This window comes from Squalius cephalus, assembly GCF_949319135.1.
Source record: "Squalius cephalus genome assembly, chromosome: 6".
In the NCBI taxonomy this organism is placed as follows: Eukaryota; Metazoa; Chordata; class Actinopteri; order Cypriniformes; family Leuciscidae; genus Squalius; species Squalius cephalus.
In genome coordinates, this window is record NC_137127.1 from 48,946,262 (window position 1) to 48,961,195 (window position 14,934).

General features: G+C 46.5%; 2 protein-coding genes across 4 annotated transcripts in view; one reads left to right on the plus strand and one right to left on the minus strand.

Moving 5' to 3' along the window:
- The window catches only part of tspan4a (tetraspanin 4a), a 60,230-nt gene extending 59,911 nt beyond the window's left edge, over positions 1-319 (minus strand). The window contains exon 1 of the mRNA XM_079875134.1: positions 143-319. The gene's annotated coding sequence lies outside the window, so the exon portion shown is untranslated. The remainder of the gene's footprint in view (positions 1-142) is intronic.
- A 1,812-nt stretch (positions 320-2,131) lies between these two features.
- taldo1 (transaldolase 1) overlaps positions 2,132-14,934 on the plus strand; it is a 37,630-nt gene continuing 24,827 nt past the window's right edge. For 2 of the 3 annotated variants that reach the window (XM_079873412.1, XM_079873411.1), the window contains exon 1: positions 2,172-2,368. In XM_079873412.1, coding sequence (XP_079729538.1) covers positions 2,272-2,368 — 97 coding nt within the window. In that variant the 5' untranslated portion in view covers positions 2,172-2,271. Of the gene's footprint in view, positions 2,369-14,934 lie in introns of all 3 variants that reach the window. The other variant, XM_079873410.1, reaches the window with a different exon arrangement.

The following is a 14,934-nucleotide window of genomic DNA, read 5'->3' on the forward strand; positions in this document are numbered from 1 at the left end:
TGTGTCTATATTTCCAGTATAGTGTTCTAACCCAGCTCATTTGTCCAGTTCTGTGTCTTTGTTTTAGTTGCTCTAGAAACTCATGCTCTGATTTCTATAAATGGCACATATAGTAATTGGCATGAAGTTTTCTCTCACTCACCTCAGTAGTTGCTTCAGAAGGTGTTGTTCGTCCTCATGTGTGTGTTCTCTCCTGAGTCTAAAGAGCATGTGGAGTGTATTCCCTGTTCTCTGGTCAGGGTTAGGGAGGGACACCCATCAGGCATCCCAGGAATGCTGAAATGTTATTCCTAACTGAGACTCTGTGTTTATGTTCTGTGTGGACTCTATGTTTTTTTCTCTCTCAGTCTTCTAACCCTTTCTGCAATAATAATAACAACTTGGATATCAATGTCATTACTAAAGTGACTTGAAATGAGGTTGTTGTGAGTGTTGAAGCTTGGTGTTCCTATAGAGCAGATGAGTTAGTTTAGTGTGTGCAACAATGATTAGTGTTTAGTGTGTGTAGAACATCTAGTGTGTCCCTAATGAGATGATGGATCTAATTTATATCAGTGATGAGGCTTTCTCAATCTGACAAACGATTGAAATAATCGCTTTGAAACATGATTCACTGAAACACTAGCGCCATCTGCTGGTCAAAGGCAACAAGGCTGGCATTTCACAGTTCAAAATGTAGCTATACTATACTTTAAATACAGACTTTCATGAAAAAAAAAACTATTTTATAAAAGTATATTTATGCTTCTATATAATAGTATTATTTTTCTGAAATAGACAAATAAATGATCGATGATAAAAAAGGGGCATAACAGGGGAGAAGAAACACCAACATTTCTTTCAAAATACAATTTATTATGTAAGTTCTATTATATCCTTAATCTAATTTTGTTGAAGTGTAAAATAACATATGTCGACCACTGATATTTATTATAGACCTTAGACCTATATTATAAATCACTTATAGGCCTATATATAGACATTTTTATATATTATAGATCAGTGGTGTCAACACGATATTCTAGTAAACTTTTCACTGTTTATTAACAACATAACATTCTTATAAACTTACTTAAATTGGCGATTAGAGGAGCCTGAAATGATGTTTGCCTTAATAGCCGCTGTTTCAGAGCGGGATTCAAACTCTTCTTTAGCCAAACTCATCTCAGCAAGAGTGTCGATGTCTCCCTCTGGTGGCCACTCCGGGAGCACTCTTATCATCATCATCATCATCATCATCATCATCTTCTTCTTCTTCTTCTTCCCTAAAATAGGGCACTATTGAGGGAACAGCCATTTGTAGTGGTGTCCGAAACCATAGCGTTATTGAGTGCACTCATTCTATCCCACAATGCACTGCAATAACGAGGCGATGCAACGGCTGTCCGAATCCAAATCCGAATCCGTAATTCAAAGTGCTTCATATAGGAAAAAAAAGTAAAATAATTATAAAATAATAACAACATATGCATAAGAAATAAAAATAACAATCATATTTACCTAAAGGCTAAAACACTTATCATTATTAAAGACCAGATAACTTTGAACGAATTGTTCTATAAACGTTACTGGAAGAACGTTTGAACGTAACTTTGAGAGAACCTTTCCAGAACATTCCCTGTGAGCCGAACCCAACGCCCGGCTCCCAGTCCTGATCCCGTCAGTCCCCCAGTCCACATCTCTGCTGCCAGAGCTTCTACTCCTAATGAAGAACTGGGCTTAGACCGTAGAGTCCGCAGTGCTCTTCGTAGAGGTCATTTTATTAATCAAATCCCCCCAAAACAGCAATGAATGCTGGTTATGAAATGAAAACAGAGATAGAATCACACAGTTCTCAAAAATAAAATGAATGTATTAGAATATAATTATAAATTATAGTACATAAGCACAAAAGTACAGACAGTGTTGATGATTGTATGCATATTATATGTATAAATTTGAAGGGAATTTATTTGAGAGTGTTTCTGAGAGTATTTGAACAATCAAATAAAACAGTATTAATGAGTGCATTTATATATAAATTTAAGGCTCAAAATATCCTGATGTGTGTCACTGTGATCTTGCAAAATACATGTTTGAAATGAGGAGTGTGACTCAATCCTGCGATCGTTGGTTCTTACGCAATGGCGTCATGTGCCGTGGCCCCGCCCCCCCGCAGGCTCGTGCCCCTGCTCTCCTGCGCATGCGCTGTCGCCAGCAGCTGAGTCTGTGTGTGTGAGTGTGTGTGTTCGGCGCCGGTATAAAAGCTCTCGGTGGTGTTTCTCGATCATCATGTCTGTGTCACCGGATAAACGGAGAAAGATGGAGTCTGCGCTCGATCAGATCAAGAAATACACGGTGGTCGTCGCAGACACCGGAGACTTCAACGGTAAATGCCTTCCGTTAATTAATCTGGAGTGAGTTTACTTCTGCTCGTGCGTTACTTCATTAAGTTAATCCTCGGACCTGTTGACAGACAGAACTAATCAACACTCTAATCCACGATCGTCTGTTCACAGAAAATTGCAATGTCGTTCTCTTCATTTTCCTCCCAAGAAAAAAGTTCGGTCGTTGTTTGGTTAATGATTGCTAAAGTTAATCTGCATTGAGGAACTGGCGCTTTCGCAATTTTGCTGCAGTTTTTCCAGACTATTGTATTTAGTTGGCGGAACTGATTGATAATAATGCATGAGTAATTAGGAACCAGTTAGTCAGATCTGTGTAAAACATGTCATTCCTCCCGGTAATTGGTTTAATGTAAACCAAACCGACTGGGTCGGAAAAATACTGGTGTGGTGTCGGAGACCCGGAAGTGCTGGCGGACACGCCTCAGCTTATGAATATTAAGCAGTCGGAGACGGCCAACCTGATTGGCCGAGAGGCAGAGCTTAGTAATGAGCGCTAGTCACCCGACGAATTACCCAAGCTTTATTAATATTAATAATTTTACGTGTAAGCGTGAGCGGCTTAATTCATATTTATTGGTTTGGCTGCCTTTATATTTTTGATTTAAAACAAAATTATAAAGTGGTTAAAACAGCAAAATATTTAATCTTATAATAAAATGTTTAACTTTTTAATGACACAAAACCCCACGAATACTGATGTAAAGCCTCATTTTCACTCACACATACTGTTTGTTGTACAGACGTTTTATTTGGACATTTTTCACATGTAAACACTGTTGACAGGCAGACTTTGTGAGTTGCTCTCTGACAGTACAGTACCGAAGAGTAAGACTGATTACCCCTAACTAGTTGCTCATACTAGTTCTTAAGACACGGTCTTAACATAATGGCTATGTTTATGGCCCCAGTCCAGTCCAGTCCAGTCCAGTCCAGTGTAGTGTAGTGTAGTGTAGTGTAGTGTAGTGTAGTGTAGTGTAGTGTAGTGTAGTGTAGTGTAGTGTGTAGTGTAGTGTGTAGTGTAGTGTAGTGTAGTCCAGTGTAGTGTAGTCCAGTGTAGTGTAGTCCAGTGTAGTGTAGTGTAGTGTAGTGTAGTCCAGTGTAGTGTAGTGTAGTGTAGTGTAGTGTAGTGTAGTGTAGTGTAGTGTAGTGTAGTGTAGTGTGTAGTGTAGTCCAGTGTAGTGTAGTCCAGTGTAGTGTAGTGTAGTCCAGTGTAGTGTAGTCCAGTGTAGTGTAGTGTAGTGTAGTGTAGTGTAGTGTAGTGTAGTGTAGTGTAGTGTAGTGTAGTGTAGTGTAGTCCAGTGTAGTGTAGTCCAGTGTAGTGTAGTGTAGTGTAGTGTAGTGTAGTGTAGTGTAGTGTAGTGTAGTGTAGTGTAGTGTAGTGTAGTGTAGTGTAGTGTGTAGTGTAGTGTAGTGTAGTGTAGTGTAGTCCAGTGTAGTGTAGTCCAGTGTAGTGTAGTCCAGTGTAGTGTAGTGTAGTGTAGTGTAGTGTAGTGTAGTCCAGTGTAGTGTAGTGTAGTGTAGTGTAGTGTAGTGTAGTGTAGTGTAGTGTAGTGTAGTGTAGTCCAGTGTAGTGTAGTCCAGTGTAGTGTAGTGTAGTCCAGTGTAGTGTAGTCCAGTGTAGTGTAGTCCAGTGTAGTGTAGTGTAGTGTAGTGTAGTGTAGTGTAGTGTAGTGTAGTGTAGTGTAGTGTAGTGTAGTCCAGTGTAGTGTAGTGTAGTCCAGTGTAGTGTAGTGTAGTGTAGTGTAGTGTAGTGTAGTGTAGTGTAGTGTAGTGTAGTGTAGTGTAGTGTAGTGTAGTGTAGTGTAGTGTAGTGTAGTGTAGTGTAGTGTAGTGTAGTCCAGTGTAGTGTAGTCCAGTGTAGTGTAGTGTAGTCCAGTGTAGTGTAGTCCAGTGTAGTGTAGTGTAGTGTAGTGTGTAGTGTAGTGTAGTGTAGTGTAGTGTAGTCCAGTGTAGTGTAGTCCAGTGTAGTGTAGTCCAGTGTAGTGTAGTGTAGTGTAGTGTAGTCCAGTGTAGTGTAGTGTAGTGTAGTGTAGTGTAGTGTAGTGTAGTGTAGTGTAGTCCAGTGTAGTGTAGTGTAGTCCAGTGTAGTGTAGTGTAGTCCAGTGTAGTGTAGTCCAGTGTAGTGTAGTCAAAAGTACGGACTTCAGTTTAAAAACTGACTATACCAGCATTTCCCTCTAGCGTTCTGAGCGCTGTTGAACTGACTCCTGAACAGCACTGGTTGGCCATTGTGTCCAGTCGAGTCCAGTCTGACAGAGCGGCGCTGTACCGGTCCAGGACACAGAACGAGGGATGAAGTCCACAGTGTTGGATGAGTCGGGTGGCTGGAACTTGCATCAGATTCTGTTGCCTAAGACTGTCTTGTGAAACTCAACACTGTCGATCAGTGATTTCAATGTTTGTTTTTACACAATCCGCATTGGATTAAACTCCCCTTTGTGTGTTTCTGCATTGTCATGATGATCAGGCGGTTGATCCTGAAAACGATGACTATACACACGGCCAGGGAGTGTGTGAGGCGAGGCACTACAGGTGAATAGGGGGAACTTTTTAACTAGCAGATGTCACCATGAAACTTTCCCAGTTGATTACCTACATTAAGATGAGAAAAAAATGTATTACAAGTTTTCTGTAATTTAATGTTTAAATATGCAAATTAGGCATTATCTAATTAAATGTGCGCTAATTTGCATGTATTTTAAAAAACGAAATCTGAGCATTGGATAAAGCCAGGTTCAAAAAATTGTTTTCATTGTGTTCACATATTAGATGGGGAAAAATTACCGAGGGATTTATGGATATGTACTTTTGTTATCCTGTACATCCGATTATACTGTCAATAGCCTTAATTGATTTTCGCCATGTTTTTTGGAATAAAATGTTATATAAATCAGGCTAGGAATAATAAATTTACAAATCCCTCTGTAAATGTCTTCATAACATAACTAGGTGCAAGACTGGAAAGTAGGGCTGCAACTAACGATTATTTTGATAATCGATTAATCGGACGATTATTTTTACGATTAATCGGTTTATGTACTTATATTTTAGTTTTAGCCATTTTTTCCCCAAGTAAATTATTAACAAAGGGTCTTTATCATTCAACATAGACTTTTTAGAGATTTTAACCATTTTGCATTGTCATATCCTCATCAAAAACATACCTGGAGTTGTGTTTTATTATGTGTTAGTAATCCTTTGTCGAACTCTTCTGCAATCAAAACACTGACCCATACGTACTCTAGCAGATTTCACAGGGAGATTTCAAATAATGTTTTCACCATGGCAGTCCTTAGGGCTCCTAAAGTAGTTTAACATCCCGAACAAAGCTTATTAAGGAATCTTGCAGAACATATTTTCACGAAGAATAAGAATAAAGAATACAGTTGCAGTAAATTGCATTTTATTTTATTTTTTCCTGTAAACACACAGCTTATACCTGGGAAACAGCTTTATAGCTTATGCTGTGAAATCAATCAGAAAGTTGAAAGTAGCTTTTTTTGGTAAATTTATGGTAAACTTTCGTTCCTACCAAAACATTAGTTCTGAGTAAAAATAATGAATTGCAGAGTTTAACCATCATAGAGTTAAAGTGTATCATTTGCTTGTGACAAGTCCTGTCAGTTTAACAGAGAGCCCCGGCCGCGCGCGCACTCACCCGAGCGCTGTCTTGCTCTCTCTCTCTCCCTCGCGCATATTAATCAAAATCAATTGATACGATGGTGTCGGAAAAAAAAACTCTCCAGTGATGAAATGTTTTCTTTGTTGACAATTCTTGTGCGATATCCTAAACCAGGTGTCACCAACCCTGCTCCTGGAGGGCTACAGTCCTGCAGATTTCAGCTCCAACCCCAATCAAACACACCTGGACCAGCTAATCAAGCTGTTCAGGGTTGCTTGATAATTACAGGCAGGTGTGTTGGAACAGGGTTGGACCTAAAGTCTGCAGGACAGTAGCCCTCCAGGAGCAGGGTTGGTGACACCTGTCCTAAACTGCCGAATGCTGCTTCGTTCGATTAGTTTCATCTTCCGCTTTTTTCTTTTTCTTTCTCGAGCTGCCATCTCGCTGAATGCTGCAGAGACGCTGTGCGGGAAGCACGTGACATAAAACGAGGCCAGCTATTGGCTATTCGCTACTTCTCCTGCTGTACTGGCTGAGTAAAACCTCCGGTGGACCATTACTGCCACACTTTGGTCACCGCAGATTTAAAATATGCACGAAATGAGCCGCTTACGGCAAATAAAAGTTATTTAGCAACTAATCGATGACTAAATTAGTTGACAACTATTTTAATAATCGATTTTAATCGATTAAATCGATTAGTTGTTTCAGCTCTACTGGAAAGGTTGGTGTATATCAGTGCTACTGAAGTGGAGATTTCGGACTCTTGAGTATGAGAGAAAAGTCATTTTGAGAAAACGGGCTTTAAAGATTTATCATCAGCCAATGAGATTGCGCATTCAGCCCTTTTACTTTCACGATTGGTTGCTGATAAAAAGGAAATGACCATATTTGGATCCGACAGGATTGTACAGGAGAGAGAGAGCATTCCAGCGGTGTGTGTGATGACAGAGAGCAGACCGCGATCGCGGAGCAGCGGGAGGATTTACAACGCCAACTTTTGTTGAATTTATGAGAAATCTACAGACGCAAACAGACAAAGTGTGTAAAATAAAGACCTAAATGTGTGTTTCGGACTTTTTTTCACCACAAGTCTGAAAGAAGACATGTTATTGAAGACAAATATCCAAAAATCTCAAAATTGACTAGTGAAAAAAAACAATGTTTTTGCCTGCCGTGTCTCGCCTTAAATGTGTCGTGAATTTATGTATGTATTTTTCCTTTATCTTTTGACATGTAAGAGGTTATTGCACTGTACAAACATCTAGTTTCAGAACTGAAAACTTCCTAATTAGACCAAAAACAGCTTTTATTGAAATCAAGCTCAGAAAACGACTCCATCCGGATTTGATGACATTATGAGGTAATAATGGTGCGACTAGAGACGCCTCTGCAGCATCAGATCGACGCCCACTTCTACATCATCACATCTTTGGCCCCGCCCACCGGCTCGTTAGTGAGATGAGAGAGGAGAGAGAGTCAGGATCACTGGACTAGAAATAACATTAACTTCCAAAGCATCCTGATATTGGGAATGTGCTTATTTATTTTCAAACACGTGAAAGTCTTTTATTTGTTTGTTCGGTTCATTCACTGTGGATTCTTTGGTAAATCAGTTGCAATTTCGGTACATGCTTTTTATTGTAAGATCTGGACCCGACAGTAATGCCACAACATGCAAGTTAACGTGTTCATTCTAATGCCGGAGAATGTTAAAAATGTTTCTCATAATAAATTAATTAATTATCATTTAAAATAAAATTAAAATAAATTATCATTTTACACTAAATATTTTTATCTCATGAGCAGTTTTGATTTCGGCTCTGCAGCGGCTGACCACTAGGGGGCGATACGGAGCAGAAGTTCAGTGACTTCTCACAACTGTGCTTTTTCTCTATGGCTGCGCTCAAAGCTTGTCATTTCACAACTATTCAGTGTTTTTAAATGCATGTTTATTTTAGGATTCACACATTAAAATTTACATAAGTACTAGCAAAACAATACACTTATAGTTTGTAAAATACATACTGGTGTCTATGAAAGCTGCAGTAACAATCCATTCAAATATAATTTGCCGAGGTGTTTTATTAATATCAGACGCTCGCTCACTCACTCGCTCGCTTGCTCACTCACTCAGACACTCACTCAGACGCTCACTCACTCACTCAGACGCTCGCTCACTCACTCAGACGCTCGCTCACTCACTCAGACGCTCGCTCACTCAGACGCTCGCTCACTCAGACGCTCGCTCACTCAGACGCTCGCTCGCTCACTCAGACGCTCGCTCACTCAGACGCTCGCTCACTCAGACGCTCGCTCACTCACTCAGACGCTCGCTCACTCACTCAGACACTCACTCACTCACTCAGACACTCACTCACTCAGACACTCACTCACTCAGACACTCACTCAGACGCTCAATCAGACGCTCACTCACTCACTCAGACGCTCGCTCACTCACTCAGACACTCACTCACTCACTCACTCACTCACTCACTCACTCACTCACTCAGACACTCACTCAGACGCTCAATCAGACGCTCACTCACTCACTCAGACGCTCGCTCACTCACTCAGACGCTCGCTCACTCACTCAGACACTCACTCACTCACTCAGACACTCACTCACTCAGACACTCACTCACTCAGACACTCACTCAGACGCTCAATCAGACACTCACTCAGACACTCACTCAGACGCTCAATCAGACGCTCACTCACTCACTCAGACACTCACTCACTCACTCAGACGCTCGCTCACTCACTCAGACACTCACTCACTCACTCACTCACTCACTCAGACACTCACTCACTCACTCAGACACTCACTCACTCACTCAGACGCTCGCTCACTCACTCAGACGCTCGCTCACTCACTCAGACACTCACTCACTCACTCAGACACTCACTCACTCAGACACTCACTCAGACGCTCAATCAGACACTCACTCACTCAGACGCTCAATCAGACGCTCACTCACTCACTCAGACACTCACTCACTCAGACGCTCGCTCACTCAGACACTCACTCACTCAGACGCTCGCTCACTCAGACGCTCACTCACTCACTCACTCACTCAGACACTCACTCACTCAGACACTCACTCACTCACTCAGACACTCACTCACTCAGACGCTCGCTCACTCAGACGCTCACTCACTCACTCAGACACTCACTCACTCACTCACTCAGACACTCACTCACTCACTCAGACACTCACTCACTCAGACACTCACTCACTCAGACACTCACTCAGACGCTCAATCAGACACTCACTCACTCAGACGCTCGCTCACTCAGACGCTCACTCACTCACTCAGACACTCGCTCGCTCACTCACTCAGACGCTCACTCACTCAGACACTCACTCAGACGCTCGCTCACTCACTCAGACACTCACTCACTCAGACGCTCGCTCACTCAGACGCTCACTCACTCACTCAGACACTCACTCACTCACTCAGACACTCACTCACTCACTCAGACGCTCGCTCACTCACTCAGACGCTCGCTCACTCACTCAGACGCTCGCTCACTCACTCAGACGCTCACTCACTCAGACACTCACTCAGACGCTCGCTCACTCACTCAGACACTCACTCACTCAGACGCTCACTCACTCACTCAGACACTCACTCACTCACTCACTCAGACACTCACTCACTCACTCAGACGCTCGCTCACTCACTCAGACGCTCGCTCACTCAGACGCTCGCTCACTCACTCAGACGCTCACTCACTCAGACACTCACTCAGACGCTCGCTCACTCACTCAGACACTCACTCACTCACTCACTCAGACGCTCGCTCACTCAGACACTCACTCACTCACTCAGACACTCACTCAGACACTCACTCACTCACTCACTCAGACACTCACTCAGACGCTCAATCAGACGCTCACTCACTCACTCAGACACTCACTCACTCAGACACTCACTCACTCACTCAGACACTCACTCACTCATCAGACGCTCACTCACTCAGACGCTCACTCACTCACTCAGACGCTCACTCACTCACTCAGACGCTCACTCACTCACTCAGACGCTCGCTCACTCACTCAGACGCTCGCTCACTCACTCAGACGCTCGCTCACTCACTCAGACACTCACTCACTCACTCAGACGCTCAATCAGACGCTAACTCACTCATCAGACGCTCACTCACTCAGACACTCACTCACTCAGACACTCACTCAGACGCTCGCTCACTCACTCAGACACTCACTCACTCAGACGCTCGCTCACTCACTCACTCAGACGCTCACTCACTCACTCAGACGCTCAATCAGACGCTAACTCACTCATCAGACGCTCACTCACTCAGACACTCACTCACTCAGACACTCACTCAGACGCTCGCTCACTCACTCAGACACTCACTCACTCAGACGCTCGCTCACTCACTCACTCAGACGCTCACTCACTCACTCAGACACTCACTCACTCAGACACTCACTCACTCACTCAGACACTCACTCACTCACTCAGACACTCACTCACTCACTCAGACACTCACTCACTCACTCACTCACTCAGACGCTCACTCACTCACTCAGACACTCACTCACTCACTCACTCACTCACTCACTCACTCAGACGCTCACTCACTCACTCAGACACTCACTCACTCACTCAGACACTCACTCACTCGCTCACTCACTCACTCAGACGCTCACTCACTCACTCACTCAGACACTCACTCACTCACTCACTCAGACACTCACTCACTCACTCAGACACTCACTCACTCAGACGCTCACTCACTCACTCAGACGCTCACTCACTCACTCAGACACTCACTCACTCACTCAGACACTCACTCACTCACTCAGACACTCACTCACTCAGACGCTCACTCACTCACTCAGACACTCACTCACTCACTCACTCACTCAGACGCTCACTCACTCACTCAGACACACGCTCACTCACTCACTCACTCAGACACTCACTCACTCACTCACTCACTCAGACACTCACTCACTCAGACACTCACTCACTCACTCACTCACTCACTCAGACGCTCAATCAGACACTCACTCACTCACTCACTCACTCACTCACTCACTCACTCACTCACTCACTCAGACACTCACTCAGACGCTCGCTCACTCACTCACTCACTCACTCACTCACTCACTCACTCACTCACTCACTCACTCACTCACTCAGACACTCACTCAGACGCTCGCTCACTCACTCAGACACTCACTCACTCAGACGCTCGCTCACTCACTCAGACGCTCACTCACTCACTCAGACGCTCACTCACTCACTCACTCAGACGCTCACTCACTCACTCAGACGCTCACTCACTCACTCAGACGCTCACTCACTCACTCAGACGCTCACTCACTCAGACACTCACTCACTCACTCACTCACTCACTCAGACACTCACTCACTCACTCACTCAGACACTCACTCACTCACTCACTCAGACACTCACTCACTCACTCACTCAGACACTCACTCACTCACTCACTCAGACACTCACTCACTCACTCACTCAGACACTCACTCACTCACTCAGACGCTCACTCACTCACTCAGACACTCACTCACTCACTCAGACACTCACTCACTCAGACGCTCGCTCACTCAGACGCTCGCTCACTCACTCAGACACTCACTCACTCACTCAGACACTCACTCACTCATCAGACGCTCACTCACTCAGACGCTCACTCACTCACTCAGACACTCACTCACTCACTCAGACACTCGCTCACTCACTCAGACGCTCGCTCACTCACTCAGACGCTCGCTCACTCACTCAGACGCTCGCTCACTCACTCAGACGCTCGCTCACTCACTCAGACGCTCGCTCACTCACTCAGACACTCACTCACTCACTCAGACGCTCAATCAGACGCTAACTCACTCATCAGACGCTCACTCACTCAGACACTCACTCACTCAGACACTCACTCAGACGCTCGCTCACTCACTCAGACACTCACTCACTCAGACGCTCGCTCACTCACTCACTCACTCAGACGCTCACTCACTCACTCAGACACTCACTCACTCAGACACTCACTCACTCAGACACTCACTCACTCACTCAGACACTCACTCACTCACTCAGACACTCACTCACTCACTCAGACACTCACTCACTCACTCACTCACTCAGACGCTCACTCACTCACTCAGACGCTCACTCACTCACTCAGACACTCACTCACTCACTCAGACACTCACTCACTCGCTCACTCACTCAGACGCTCACTCACTCACTCAGACACTCACTCACTCACTCACTCAGACACTCACTCACTCACTCAGACACTCACTCACTCAGATGCTCACTCACTCACTCAGACGCTCACTCACTCACTCAGACACTCACTCACTCACTCAGACACTCACTCACTCACTCAGACACTCACTCACTCAGACGCTCACTCACTCACTCAGACACTCACTCACTCACTCACTCACTCAGACGCTCACTCACTCACTCAGACACACGCTCACTCACTCACTCAGACACTCACTCACTCACTCACTCAGACACTCACTCACTCACTCACTCACTCACTCAGACACTCACTCACTCAGACACTCACTCACTCACTCACTCACTCACTCACTCAGACGCTCAATCAGACACTCACTCACTCACTCACTCACTCACTCACTCAGACACTCACTCAGACGCTCGCTCACTCACTCAGACACTCACTCACTCAGACGCTCGCTCACTCAGACGCTCGCTCACTCACTCAGACGCTCACTCACTCACTCAGACGCTCACTCACTCACTCACTCAGACGCTCACTCACTCACTCAGACGCTCACTCACTCACTCAGACGCTCACTCACTCACTCAGACACTCACTCACTCACTCAGACGCTCACTCACTCACTCAGACACTCACTCACTCACTCAGACGCTCACTCACTCAGACACTCACTCACTCACTCACTCAGACACTCACTCACTCACTCACTCAGACACTCACTCACTCACTCAGACACTCACTCACTCACTCAGACGCTCACTCACTCACTCAGACACTCACTCACTCACTCAGACGCTCGCTCACTCAGACGCTCACTCACTCACTCAGACGCTCACTCACTCACTCAGACGCTCACTCACTCACTCAGACGCTCACTCACTCACTCAGACGCTCCCTCACTCAGACGCTCGCTCGCTCCCTCACTCAGACGCTCGCTCGCTCCCTCACTCAGACGCTCGCTCGCTCCCTCACTCAGACGCTCGCTCGCTCCCTCACTCAGACGCTCGCTCGCTCCCTCACTCAGACGCTCGCTCGCTCCCTCACTCAGACGCTCGCTCGCTCACTCACTCAGACGCTCGCTCCCTCACTCACTCAGACGCTCGCTCCCTCACTCACTCAGACGCTCGCTCGCTCACTCACTCAGACGCTCGCTCGCTCACTCACTCACTCAGACGCTCGCTCACTCACTCAGACGCTCGCTCACTCACTCACTCAGACGCTCGCTCACTCACTCACTCAGACGCTCGCTCGCTCACTCACTCACTCAGACGCTCGCTCGCTCGCTCACTCACTCAGACGCTCGCTCACTCACTCACTCAGACGCTCGCTCACTCACTCACTCAGACGCTCGCTCACTCACTCACTCAGACGCTCGCTCACTCACTCACTCAGACGCTCGCTCGCTCACTCACTCACTCACTCAGACGCTCGCTCGCTCACTCACTCACTCAGACGCTCGCTCACTCACTCACTCAGACGCTCGCTCACTCACTCACTCAGACGCTCGCTCACTCACTCACTCAGACGCTCGCTCACTCAGACGCTCGCTCACTCAGACGCTCGCTCACTCAGACGCTCGCTCACTCAGACGCTCGCTCACTCAGACGCTCGCTCACTCAGACGCTCGCTCACTCACTCAGACGCTCACTCACTCACTCAGACGCTCACTCAGACGCTCGCTCACTCAGACGCTCACTCACTCACTCACTCACTCACTCAGACGCTCACTCAGACGCTCGCTCACTCAGACGCTCACTCACTCACTCACTCAGACGCTCACTCAGACGCTCGCTCACTCAGACGCTCACTCACTCACTCACTCACTCACTCAGACGCTCGCTCACTCACTCACTCAGACGCTCGCTCGCTCGCTCACTCACTCACTCAGACGCTCGCTCGCTCACTCACTCACTCAGACGCTCGCTCGCTCACTCACTCACTCAGACGCTCGCTCGCTCACTCACTCACTCAGACGCTCGCTCGCTCACTCACTCACTCAGACGCTCGCTCACTCGCTCACTCAGACGCTCGCTCACTCAGACGCTCGCTCACTCAGACGCTCGCTCACTCAGACGCTCGCTCACTCAGACGCTCGCTCACTCAGACGCTCGCTCACTCAGACGCTCGCTCACTCAGACGCTCACTCAGACGCTCGCTCACTCAGACGCTCACTCACTCACTCACTCACTCACTCAGACGCTCGCTCACTCAGACGTTCGCTCACTCAGACGCTCGCTCACTCAGACGCTCACTCACTCACTCACTCACTCACTCACTCACTCACTCAGACGCTCACTCAGACGCTCGCTCACTCAGACGTTCGCTCACTCAGACGCTCGCTCACTCAGACGCTCGCTCACTCAGACGCTCACTCAGACGCTCGCTCACTCAGACGCTCACTCACTCACTCACTCACTCACTCACTCACTCAGACGCTCACTCAGACGCTCGCTCACTCAGACGCTCGCTCACTCAGACGCTCGCTCACTCAGACGCTCGCTCACTCAGACGCTCGCTCACTCACTCACTCACTCACTCACTCACTCACTCACTCACACGCTCACTCAGACGTTCGCTCACTCAGACGTTCGCTCACTCAGACGCTCGCTCACTCACTCACTCACTCACTCACTCAGACGCTCGCTCCCTCACTCAGACGCTCGCTCACT